At 42.7% G+C, this 12,302-nt stretch overlaps 1 protein-coding gene across 4 annotated transcripts in view; it reads left to right on the forward strand.

The window, feature by feature from the left end:
- The window catches only part of RELL2 (RELT like 2), a 149,347-nt gene extending 143,216 nt beyond the window's left edge, over window positions 1–6,131 (forward strand). For 2 of the 4 annotated variants that reach the window (XM_077266267.1, XM_077266266.1), the window contains exons 7-8: window positions 2,492–2,527; window positions 4,222–6,131. In XM_077266267.1, the coding sequence (XP_077122382.1) occupies window positions 2,492–2,524 (33 nt within the window). In that variant the 3' untranslated portion in view covers window positions 2,525–2,527; window positions 4,222–6,131. Of the gene's footprint in view, window positions 1–2,491; window positions 2,639–4,221 lie in introns of those variants that run through there. The other 2 variants (XR_013215885.1, XM_077266268.1) reach the window with 2 other exon arrangements.
- Window positions 6,132–12,302: the final 6,171 nt, after the last annotated feature.

A 12,302-nucleotide genomic window follows, 5' to 3' on the forward strand; every position in this document is an offset into this window, starting at 1 on the left:
AAACAGAGGATGAGTCGAGGGAGGGCTTTTTGAGGATAGGTGTGATCTTGGTATGTTTGAAGGCTGAGGGGAAGACACCTGCTGTGAGTGAGAGCTTGAATAGGTGTGTTAGGGTTGGGATGAAGACCATGACAAGGTTAGGGATGAGGTGGGACGGGAGCGGGTCAAGCGTGCAGGTGGTGAGGTGTGATCTTGACAGGAGGGTGGAGAGCTGGTCTCCTGCCATGGTGGAGAAGCTGGTTTTGGAGAAACAGAGTTGACGGGCGCTGTGGGCCAAAGCTTTCTCTGATCGTATTGATCTCCTGTTTAAAGAAGGAGGCAAAGTCTTCAGCAGAAATGAGAGGGGAGGGAGGGGGTGCGTGGGGATGGAGTAGAGAATTGAAAGTGTAGAAAAGCTGTTTAAGGTTGTGAGACAGGGAGGATATGAGAGATGAGAAGTTTGTTTTGCGGCAGTGAGCGTGGACTTGAAGCTGGCGAGGGACTGCTTGTATGCAGTGAAGTGGTCGGCAGAGCGGGATCGCTTCCATCTCCGCTCAGCGATCCTGGAAGCCCGTCTCAGTTCTTTGGTCAGGCTGGTCAGCAAGGGCTGCCTGTTGAGTGTATGAGTTTTTTTATGCATGAGGGGGAGGCCGACTCAATTGTTGCTGTTATCGTGGTATTATAAAAAGTGGCAGCAGCATCTGTGTCATGAAGGGAGGCTATGTCTGTACACGTACATGTGAAGGAGGTGTTACACAGTAAAGTGAAATGTGATTATCTTCAGAAATGTATTCCTACAGGGGTCTGATTGACCCGCTCTGTATGGTAAGACCACCCAATATTATTACAGCTAATTCCAGAGCTTAGTTTCCTGCAGATAAATCTATTCCTGTGGACATACAGGAAACAGAAAAACTCCACTGACTTGTTACAGGCAGAATTGGTCGGTTCTGGTTTGTCATTGTCAAACATTTGAATGGAGCTCTGATATCCGATGTGACTCCATATAGCCCGGTGGTCCATTCTTCAGGTCCTCTTTGGTGGTGTCACCTTTCTTGAATGTGTAATATAAACTGCTGAATGAAAGAGCTGCAATGTTCTGGGATTTGGCCAAAACACTTAGCTCACTGCGTTGTATCTTCAGATACTAATGGCTTTTAATGGCTTTCCAAACACCCAGAGGAGAACCGGAGAAAGCAGATAGCGATTACCACTTTTGGTGACCTTTTGCAGACGTTGCAGGCTTCAGCTTTGAGCTTTGGTGATTTTGTTGGCCGAGTTATTACTAAACAATCTTTTGGACAAGTATTTTATTCCAAAAATAACTGTCGTTAAAAAAAATATATTGCTCATGAGGACAAATGATTGATTAAAATTAAAGAAATGTAAGCAGGAGATGCACACATGGATACTTATTATCTAATTAGGGACACTTTCCACGTAAAATTTAGAAAATATATTTACATTGTAGGGCAAAATGTATTAGAAAAACTGTTGTGATATGCAACAAACTGATGTTTCATCTCTTCTTACTGCCATAGGGTGAGGTGTATTCTTCTACACTAAGTCTCTTAGACTTGTGAAGGGGACCAAATAATCATGATAAACTTCATTATGCCAGATCACGTGTACTCTTTGCATATTTAGCAGTAGAGATGTATGGCAACTACATTTATATATAACCATAATTTCATTTTTGCCTTGGTTCCTCTCACTGGTCTGAACCATTGGAAAACCATGTCCTCAACCCATCTCTAACTCTTCCTACCTTGTGAAAATATCAGTCTCTTTCAGACTCTTAGGAAGTAATCCTGATTGGCCTTAGGCCAGATTCACATTGACCTTTTAGGCTGTTGAGTTCTGGTCAAAAGACCCATGGACCAGATGGACAGTGTGGTCTGTATTGAGACCATGGATATTGGACGTGTGAAACTGGTCTTACTGATTTTTGTCATCTCACCTCCTTGATTCATGGATGATATTATAGAATTGTAGCTCTCAGATCTGTCAGCTTCTCTTCTCAACTTTCCAGCAATGCTACAGAACTCCGACGGTGGCTCCAATCTAAATTCTTGAAACCGGTATTCAGATATTCCCAAGATGTATGTAACTGATGACTTGAGTCCAAAATATGAAAGTTGGACTCCATTTATTCTCCTTTCCAGCATTATCCATCTTTCAAGCTATATGTAGTAGGTTTGATTTTAATCATTCTGGAAAAACAGGAGAAGAATTATAGGTGGCAATTGAGCCAATGTTTTGGTGGCTGACAACATCCATATGCCCTTTTGCCATAAAATAAAACACCAGTAGTTTATAGATGACAGATGGGGACTCAGTTGCAAATTTTGCAGGAGGGCCGCCACCTACTCTCCTCTGAGGGCTATACACCAGCTGCTCTTTTGAATAAATTGTAGACTTTGGAGGGTCACATTGTAGAACACAAATGGATTTGTCACCAGCTGAACATTAATATCATGAAATAATCATTATCATTTTGCTTGTTCCACAGGCAAACAAAGGCAACTCCTCGTGGGAGCAATGATGTGTAAGTCACCAGAGAGATATTGATTTGGGGATAGTGCGATTTTGGAAGCTGTCAGTGTCTTATGATTCAGCACATTGAAGATAAGTCCAGAGATCCTATTTATTCCTTCCTCTACATCACATTATATTCAGATTTTGCTGTTAACTGACATTTGCTCCATCCAACTATATGGAAATTTGAGAATATTAATTTAGAGCTACTGGGTCTGACACTTTGCCAAGTCCATGTGGACTTGGTTGCAATAGTGACATCATGATTACCGCTGCAGCCAATCACTGGGTTCAGCAGTCATGGCTACGTAGAGGGCATGAGTTCATTGAGCCCAATGATTGGCTTAATCACTCAACGTGCCGTAGTGGTGGCATTAGCACTGTAGCCATATAAGTTATCCCTTTGGATGACAATATAATTACACCAATATATTGATTCCATTACGGGACCAAAAAAGTGAGAATACTTACTCATGTAAAGGGATTATCTGTTTTCAGAAATGCCTACATAGAAGTGTCCCTTCCCAAGAAGCTGATCACAAAGTGTTCCCCCTGAAGGGAACCTGACGGTTACATTTATTGTAAACAAGGTAGTAATAATTTGGATTTCCTGCAAGGTCACCATTTATATTTCAGAAACTTTAACTCATACCAAGCCATGAATATGCTTTGGTAACCCTTTAAGAGATCAATCAGTTGATCCCTTTATGACCCCAATGTACTGCTCCAGTAGCGAGAAATCATGTTTTAAAGTTGTGTCTGGAAGTGCATAGGGGCATTACGATGCACTTCTGGCTGCTCAGCCTCACGCTAAATTTCCTACCTAACAGCATCCTCCCGTGGCTAAGTGACAGGTCTGTCGCCATCTGTGACCATGTACCAGGGCAAACAACCTGTCAATCAATCAGAGGAAAGTACCACTAGGTAGGAAGGAGATTCAGTGTGAGGCCGGGGTCGCTCTTGCGAGTGTGATGCGAGAAACTCGCATCAATACCCAGCACTGCCACCGGCACTCAGGACCGGAGCATGTGGCTATGTGTTTCTACGCAACTGAACGCTCCGCTCCCGAGTGCCAGCGGCAGTTCCGGGTTTTGAGGCGAGAGACTAATGCGAGTTTCTCGCATCACACTCGCAAGTGTGATCCTGGCTTGAGGCTGAGAAGCTGGAAGTGCACCGTTACACCCTAATGCACTTCCAGACACTACTTCAAAACACGATTTCTCTCTGCTGGAGCATCGCTTTGGGATCATAAAGAGATCAACTGGCTTATATTTTAAAGGGCTATGCAATCATATTAAATGTTTGGGTGGAGGAGTGGTAAATTATTTTGACAGGTTCACTTTAAGCTTTGGGTTCATTGAAATCACTAAGTTATCTCGGTATCTTGCTTTTTTTTTCTTTTTTTTTCCATCCATTACGGATAATCAAATTCTGACAACTAGCCAAGGCATTGCTGGAGACATGATATACTGGATGAGATGAGGTGTATCATATTGCCCGATCCATAGTAGTAACTAAATTAAATGGAGATTACATTTACTGGCTGACTTGATCAGAGGAAAGTGAATTAATGTCTTATATATTCTTTAAAAATGCAAGGTGACTATTTAAAAATCTGTAGACTTACATTCTTTCTTGTGACCATTATGTGAAGACTGAGGTATACTTGTAATTTCTATTTGTCCTTTTCTTTTTCACGTGCAGCATTTTTTTTCACCTAACGCCTGAGGTGGCAGACACGTTAAATGACAGAGAAGAGACAAGGCCTTTTGTGTCTCCTGACGCATGAAGTAAAGAAAATGTACGTCACAGCCAGCAGGAACAATGCGGAGGCTTACATTGCAAAATGCAAGCCAGACTTTTATTTAAATTCTGCAAAAGGAAACACTATAGATATGTAAAGCCGCAGAGCTTTGTATTTTTTATTTTTTTATTTTAAAGGGAACAATCACTATTTTTTGTGGTTGTACATCCCAATTAGATATAGTGCTGTGTAATCCACTGTCGCTGCTTATACCAAAACTAAGTATCTGTTTGTGCCATCAATACTCTTTTACACAAGTCTTGTACTAGTGGTGCCATAGCGCTGAATTGTGGCCCTTAGCCAGGAGGCACTGAATTGTGGCCCTTAGCGAGGAGGGGACTGACGCAACAATCTGAAGACGTCCTTCACCAATGATGTGTATTCACCTTAAAGGGGTTGTTTGATTTATTTATTTATCTATTTGCATAAGCAAACGTTTCAATTTTTGGCTAATGTAGTGCCAGATTTTGGAAGTCAGGCGACACCCCTTTAACAGATCACACCCTATTGAACAAGCGACACCCCTTTACTAGCTCCTGACCAGACGTGCCTGTGGAAATTGGGTACATCTGCATTTTATCATTGGAAGAGGCTGCTGGGGTAGTTGAGGAGTATGTTTTTTGTAATGCCGCCCAACAGACACTGGGGGGCAGTGCACAATGCAATTAGCATTGGGAAATTAAAATGGTAGAATTATGATTCCAGCTGCAGAGCCAAGACTGACTCATGTAATGTAGGATTAGGATGTTACATTGTGACAAGATGGGGTCGAATTATAATTTATAATGTACAGGGTAGGGACACTTCTATAATATTATGTGGAGCATGAGAGCTGGAGGAAAATGGGTGAAAGGATTATTGTGTGTAGTATGGCGACTGTAGAATTGCAGAATAAAACGCTGTAATCTGCAGACGAACCTTGCCGTGTTAATTTTCCCTGCAGCACCACCTTAGGTAAAATGAAGTATTACACAATTCTTATTTAAAGCGCCACTCCAATATTTTTTTATTGCACTACTGGAGAGGTGTCACTAATGCAGGTCCCTGCCCCTAGTAAAGTACTACTGCATATATGGTAATTCATATAAAGACGTAAGGTAATTAGTAGTGATGAGCGAATATACTCGTTACTCAAGATTTCACAAGCACGCTCGGGGGTCCTCCGAGTATTTTTTAGTGCTCGGAGATTTAGTTTTCATCTCCTCAGCTGGATGATTTACAGCTACTAGACAGCTTGATTACATGTGGGGATTCCCTAGCAACCAGGCAACCCCCACATGTACTTATGCTGGCTAATAGCTGTAAATCATTCAGCTGCGGCGATGAAAACTAAATCTCCGAGCACTAAAAAAATACTCGGAGGACCCCCGAGCATGCTCGGGAAATCTCGAGTAACGAGTATATTCGCTCATCACTAGTCATTAGGAAACATTTTTGATAAGTCATTCCACGCATTAGTCTTATATCCTTCTATGGCTCAGCATTGCAGGGGTCAGGGTAATGTTTTTCCTAGCTACAGTCGTGTGCTAATTATAAGGCTGTTTGTCAATCTCAGCTTTATGTCCTTATGGCTCGAGCCAAAAATGGTGAAATTATTATTTTAAAGAAATGTTAAAAGAATCTCCCCTTGTCTTGTGTAAATATTTTATGCTATGGGATTTTTATGCAATAGATGTCAAGTCAATGTATTGTCAGTATATACAAATCCCAGCAAGCGTGTAGCATTTTTTTCCAATAATGCGCAGTGGGTGGGTGAAATGCATGGAAATGTCAGATTGTTGATTCGGCATCGATTAAACATATTTACCACAAAATCTCGTTGTGTCCATTTATCATTACATTATAGCAACTGGTGATCATATTTGTATAAAATAAGAAGCTGCCATCAGGGTCAGACATGTAGTCGTAGCCCCCATGATGCTTCTTCTCCACTCCTAAGCTGCTGCTTTAGCGTTTTCTCCACTGATTTGTGTACTTTGCGGCCATCAATCACTGACCTCACCAGTGATTTCAGCATGCGCGGTGACCAGTAAGTAACTGCAGCGGCCATGTGGCTGTATGGGCATGTCATCGCAAAATAAATGCTTATCTCCCAACTGTGGAGGGCAAGATAAAGGGTCACATATTGTGGCATATTGGATTATTGTATACAGCTTAGCCACACTCCCATCTCCTCCCGGTTGTTTTGTGTGCCCACATCAAAATAGTACCTCTAGTGAAGCCCCTTAGTGTTCCCACATCCTATTTTATGGCCCCCACATCCCCATATTGTCCCTTTACACAGTATGATATCCCCAAGATGCTCCCACACAGTATGGTGTAACCACAGCCCCTTTCACAAAGAACGATGCCCACACCCCACGTACGCACCAGTATGGTGCTTCTCCACCCAAGGTAGACAACCATCAAGAAAGTACAAGCAAGTGCATAAAAATAGAGAAAAGTTTGCTCTGTCCATAAAAAAATGTAAGGAGTCTGTGATTTTTTTTTTTTTTTTTATGATGAAAAAACTTCTACAGATTATTCTGACTGCAATTATAATTCTATAGGTTACAGAGAATGCGGCTGCTGTCCAGAATTATGGGCTGTAGACATGGATCACTTATAATCAAAATGACTTGCTATAGTTTACCAATGCGTCCATGAAAATGTCATCTATCCAGAACTTTTGATAAGTTGTCCATGAAGCATAAAAAGTCAGGTTGGCAACCCTGACTCCAACCGAGTTGCAAATAAAAAGAAATACTCACCATGCCCTGTTCCTATCATGAGTAGAACAGATCATGGCTCTGTGTGGAGAGTAGACTGGCACAATGTACGATCGGGCCTCCTGGGTCAAGCATAGGTGAGAGGAGGAGGATGGAGAATAATGCTCCCTACGTCAACACTTCATTCAACTAGGTCCGCCTCCTATATACACAGATATAGTTAAGAAGGAGGGATGCTGCCAACTGCCTGGGACATTGGGACAACTCACCAAACCTGGTACCATCCCAATGGATGTGGTACACAATGCATGATAAATGGGGAATAATGGGACCATTTAGGAGTGGTTAATAGGTGTGCACTTTTTAAGTCTTTTTTTTATTTTAACACATTCCCTGTAGTTAAGACTATTTTTTACATTTCCAGAAAACACCTATTAGAAGAAAATCATGACATGAAAGTTGGCTGAATAAGCTAATTTCATGTTGGGCTGACTAATGAGTATGAGGCTAACCAATCCTGCCCCAACGCCGGGTGTTAAAGAAAAGAAGAATCATTCCTTTTGCAGTTCACCATAAGAAATTTCTCACGGTGAATTCACAAGTCTCAGTGCTGCACCGTGAGATTTTTTTCTCATTGTGCTAGTGGTGATCTCACCAAGGTCACCGCAGTTCATCGGCCCGGCTCACACTGAAGTGAGCTGGGAATACAGCCTCAGTGACCTGTGGTAAACTCAATGATGTCACCGCTTGTCACCGACGCTGCACTCACATCACCTCATTCTACTGTGGTCTTCAGCCTGAATGGTCGCATCTTGGCACTGACCACATTGAAAACCAATTACAGCAGACATGGATTACGGTGTGGGACAGTATGTCGGATAGGTGAGGGGTATGGTTGTTTTTTATTTTTGTTTTTTACAGGAGACCAGGGCTTCAAAGGAATGAGCATTAGGTTGAGTATAACGGTGTTGGCTATTTTTAAATAAATTTGTAAAATGGTCAGTATTTTTAATTAAAATGGGTGTTTGTATTGACAATATTACTACGGGGTTATTAATGGAGAGGCATCTTATTACTAACCCGTGGGCTTGATGTCACCTAAAAATACAAAGCTGACATCACCTCCATAAATATGAACCCCACTTGCAACCGCCTCAGGGCAAGTGGGAAAAGCCGGGCAAAGCACCAGAATTGGCACATCTAATAGATTAATCTTTTCTGGGGTGTCTGTGGGCTGCTATTTTGAGGCATATCCAAAGCCCCTCACCAGCCTGAGATACCAGCCCCCAGCTGTCTGCTTTAGCTTGGCTGGTTGTCAAAAATGGGGTGGACCCCACTCCATTTTTTTCATTATTTAAATAATTTAAAAAAATGGCATGAGGACCCCTCTATTTTTAACTAGCCGGGATAAATTTGACAGCTGAGGGTTGCAGCCCGCAGCTGTCAGTTTTGCCATGCTGGTTATCAAAAATGGAAAGACTCCACGTCATTTAAAAAATAATTATGTCGAGGCACTATACTACTCCCATCAGCCACGCCTGCTCTTGCTGTTATTAGTAGCAGCTGATGAGAATACTATTCCCAATAGCCTACTCCAGCAAACGCCTCTATGATCAGAGGTAAACTTTTTATCACCGGTCACAGCTGCTGATGTTTGGGGTGCTGAACTTGAACAATAACATGGACTTCCTGGGGAAATCAGTGTTGAAATAGAACATTTCTATGCAACTGTCAAAGAACGCAAAAATCATTGCTTAGCATCTCCCGCATGAACGGAGTGGTGGTGCACTTGTGCAACCACTGATTTATTTCACTGCCAGCATTGTGGATGAAAGTTCATGAAGTCCAATCTGAATGCTGTGGAGAAAATCCATAGTGGAAATTTGCCTGATCTGTTGATTTATCATCGTGAAAATCCATATGTATATTCTACAGATAATGCAAATGGTGAAATCTTTGGAAAATCAGTAGAATTTCTAGTGTAGACTTTCTGCAGCAGATAAATTCCTTGTGAGCAAATCCGAAAATAATCTGCCTAACCTTCCACCAGTCATAGACGTGCATGAATGTCACAAAGTCACCAGTGCTGCTAAGAGCAAGCAGAGATGAACTGACTGCTTCTCATGGCGGGCTTACTAAAAAAAATTCCATTTCTGACCCAAATCTTCTGCTATCACAGTGACAACTGGGGTGTATGTTATTTGGAGTCTATTTGTTTTAGCCTGGCCTAATTTTGCTTTGGTAGGGGGTTGCTTATGAATGTGTAATTTAATAAGAAACAGATGTAAACCATACTGGGGCCTAAGCCTCAGGAGGTCGAGTTCATAACAGGGGCATATTTTTCCAGGCAATGGATTTTTACTGCCTTCACAATATTCAGCCTCCTTGCCTGTCAGACGTGCCATTGACTTACTGCGTGACCACTATCCTCATGAAACAGGACCTTCTGGAAAAAAGTATGAAAAAAAAACACGATCCAGTATGCACGAGGGAATGAAGAGACTATCTGCAGCTAGAACAGGCCAGAAAATTTTCTGTTGTCAGTGACTTGTGGCCAATGTGGGTTCAGAAAGGTCTCTTAACAGTTTCGTATATCCAAAATTTAGTGCCATTTTTTTTTTTTTTTAATCTTAAGCGTCATTTACACAAAGGTCTTTTCGCTCTGTACACTGTCCATGAGCAATTTTCCGTAGCAACCTATCGCACCATGTGCTAGACTCATCCGTGTTGCGGAAAAGGCAGTGTTGATCGGCAAGGTAATCTGCCTCCAGAGCTTAGTTTTCATGAAGGGGACATTACCAGTGTGATGTGTGATGGCCGCTCTCCACTCTCACTGCAGAGCCGAGTGTGATTATACCGGACACACCTGCAGGTTCCTCTCAGCTTTCATCTCACAGGCAGACAGGGTTTCAATATTTTTCCAATACAGCAGAGCTGTAGTGTTTGTAAGAAGACATAGCTCAGTTCTACTTTTCTGTGTTAGTTCATGTCTCACACTGGTATCTATCCCTTTTATGAAAAAATAAGCACCGGAGGCAGATTTTCATGCACATCAGTGTGCAGCCCCTTGCATGGATCATGTAATTTACATATAACAAAAAAATGGACTTCTCTTGGATCAGACACCGGTTCTCAGATATAAAGGCATCATTTTATTCAGCTTTCTATGACCTACATGCCCCTATAGACAGCTTGGGAGGGCTAATCCTACTGACAGATTCCCTTTAGGTGATAAATCCAGTACTGCCACTCCAGTGCTCTCCAAGCTTTGTCTTCCTATGAAAATTGTCCTCATCGATAACAATGACAATGTGATGTCATGTTGTGAGTGTAGAATACTTCAGAAATGCTTTTCTGTGAAGCCAAGCCTCCGATTTCACCCCAATATGCTGTACATGGTTTTCCCTCTGCTCGGTGTTCCAATGTGCATTGTCTTTGGAGATAGTGCAGAGTACACTAGGATTACATACTGCCATATGGCTCAGCTGTGCTGGTATTAACTTATGTGTGTCATTGATTGATGTGGAGACTGGCTCCACAGAAGTATGTAAATGTTCCAGGCCTCTAAACTGATTTTCTATCTCTTGTGACTCCTTTACCTGTGTGATAACGGAGCCCCTCCATCTCTTTGATACACTGGTACATTTCAGTCCTACTTGTAAATGGTCGCTCGGCTACATCTGAAGCAGCATGCAGTATGTCAGCTGTAATAAATCAATTGAAAAAATCTGCCATCATTTGGAAACAGAACTTTATTAGAAATAATTATCTTTTTATGCAAAGTTATTTTTAGTTCAATAAAGCAATAAACAGTAATATGTACAGGTAAGGCTTCTTTCAGACTTCCGTCGGTATGCGGCCGTCGCTAAGCGTCGGCGCGACGTACCAACGGACGTAGAAGTTTTTTTAGCACAACGTGAGCAGCGGACGCAGTGTTTCAACGAGTCCGCTGCCCATTGTGAAGTCCCAGGGAGGAGTTCCGGCCGCGCCTGGGCAGTTTAAAATGCAGGACCCGATGTATGAAAAAACGTTCCCTTGAACGTTTTTTCGATACGACAGACCGCCAAATACCGACGCATCCAGTGCACGACGTATGGAACGTGTGTCCATACGTCGCTCGCGATGCGTCGGTAATACAAGTCTATGTGCAAAAACGCATCCTGCGGGCAACTTTGCAGGATGCGTTTTTTACACAGAACGACGCATTGCGACGCTAGGCAAAAGACGCAAGTGTGAAAGTAGCCTAAGGGTATGTTTCCACGTTCAGGAAACGCTGCGTTTTTGACGCTGCGTTTTTCCGCAGCGTCAAAAACGCAGCATCCAGATGTTACAGCATAGTGGAGGGGATTTCATGAAATCCCGACTCCACTATGCATTAAAAAACGCATGCATTTTTGCCGCGAAAACGCATGCGCGGTGCGTTTTTTCAAAACGCAGCATGTTGCTACAATGAGCAAAACACGCAGGTACACCGCAGGTCACCTGCCAGTGACCTCAGGTGCATTTTTGGTCAGGATTTTACTTGCATAAAATCCTGATCAAAGCCTGAAGCAAGCCTGAACGTGGACACATACCCTAACAGGTAGCATTGTAAACAGCTATTACAGAGCAAACCAGTAGTTAAAGGGTCGATAAATCGCATCACATTTATCAAATGATTGCCTTGGTCTAGAGATTGTATAGGACTTAAAGGGAATCTGTCACCAGCATAATGTAGAGTCACAGACCCTGATTTCAGTGTTGTCCATTTACTGGGCTGCATGCTGTAGTCACAGTTTTATCAGCAAGAGATTATAACTGGAGGACTGTTGCAATGCAGTCTAAGCACGCCCCCCACCACTGTGTGGCAGCTTTCTACTAATGCACAGAAAGCTGCCAATCAGAGGTGTGGGCAGGGTTATACGAAGCTCAGCATTCAGAGAACTGCTAGATCTGCTTTATGTACATGCTCAGTAGTGAGGCAGTGCTGTGGAGATGAATCTGCGCTGCACTTTATGTACATGCTCAGTAGTGAGGCAGTGCTGTGGAGATTAATCTGTGCAGCACTTTATTTACATGCCCAGTAGTGAAGCAGTGCTGTGGAGTCGTAGTGGAGATGAATCTGTGCTGCACTTTACGTACATGCTCAGTAGTGAGGCAGGGCTGTGGAGTCGTAGTGGAGATGAATCTGTGCTGCACTTCATGTACATACTCAGTAGTGAGGCAGGGCTGTGGAGTCGTAGTGGAGATGAATCTGTGCTGCACTTTACGTACATGCTCAGTAGTGAGGCAGG

Source organism: Ranitomeya variabilis, chromosome 5 (genome assembly GCF_051348905.1).
Source record: "Ranitomeya variabilis isolate aRanVar5 chromosome 5, aRanVar5.hap1, whole genome shotgun sequence".
NCBI lineage: Eukaryota > Metazoa > Chordata > Amphibia > Anura > Dendrobatidae > Ranitomeya > Ranitomeya variabilis.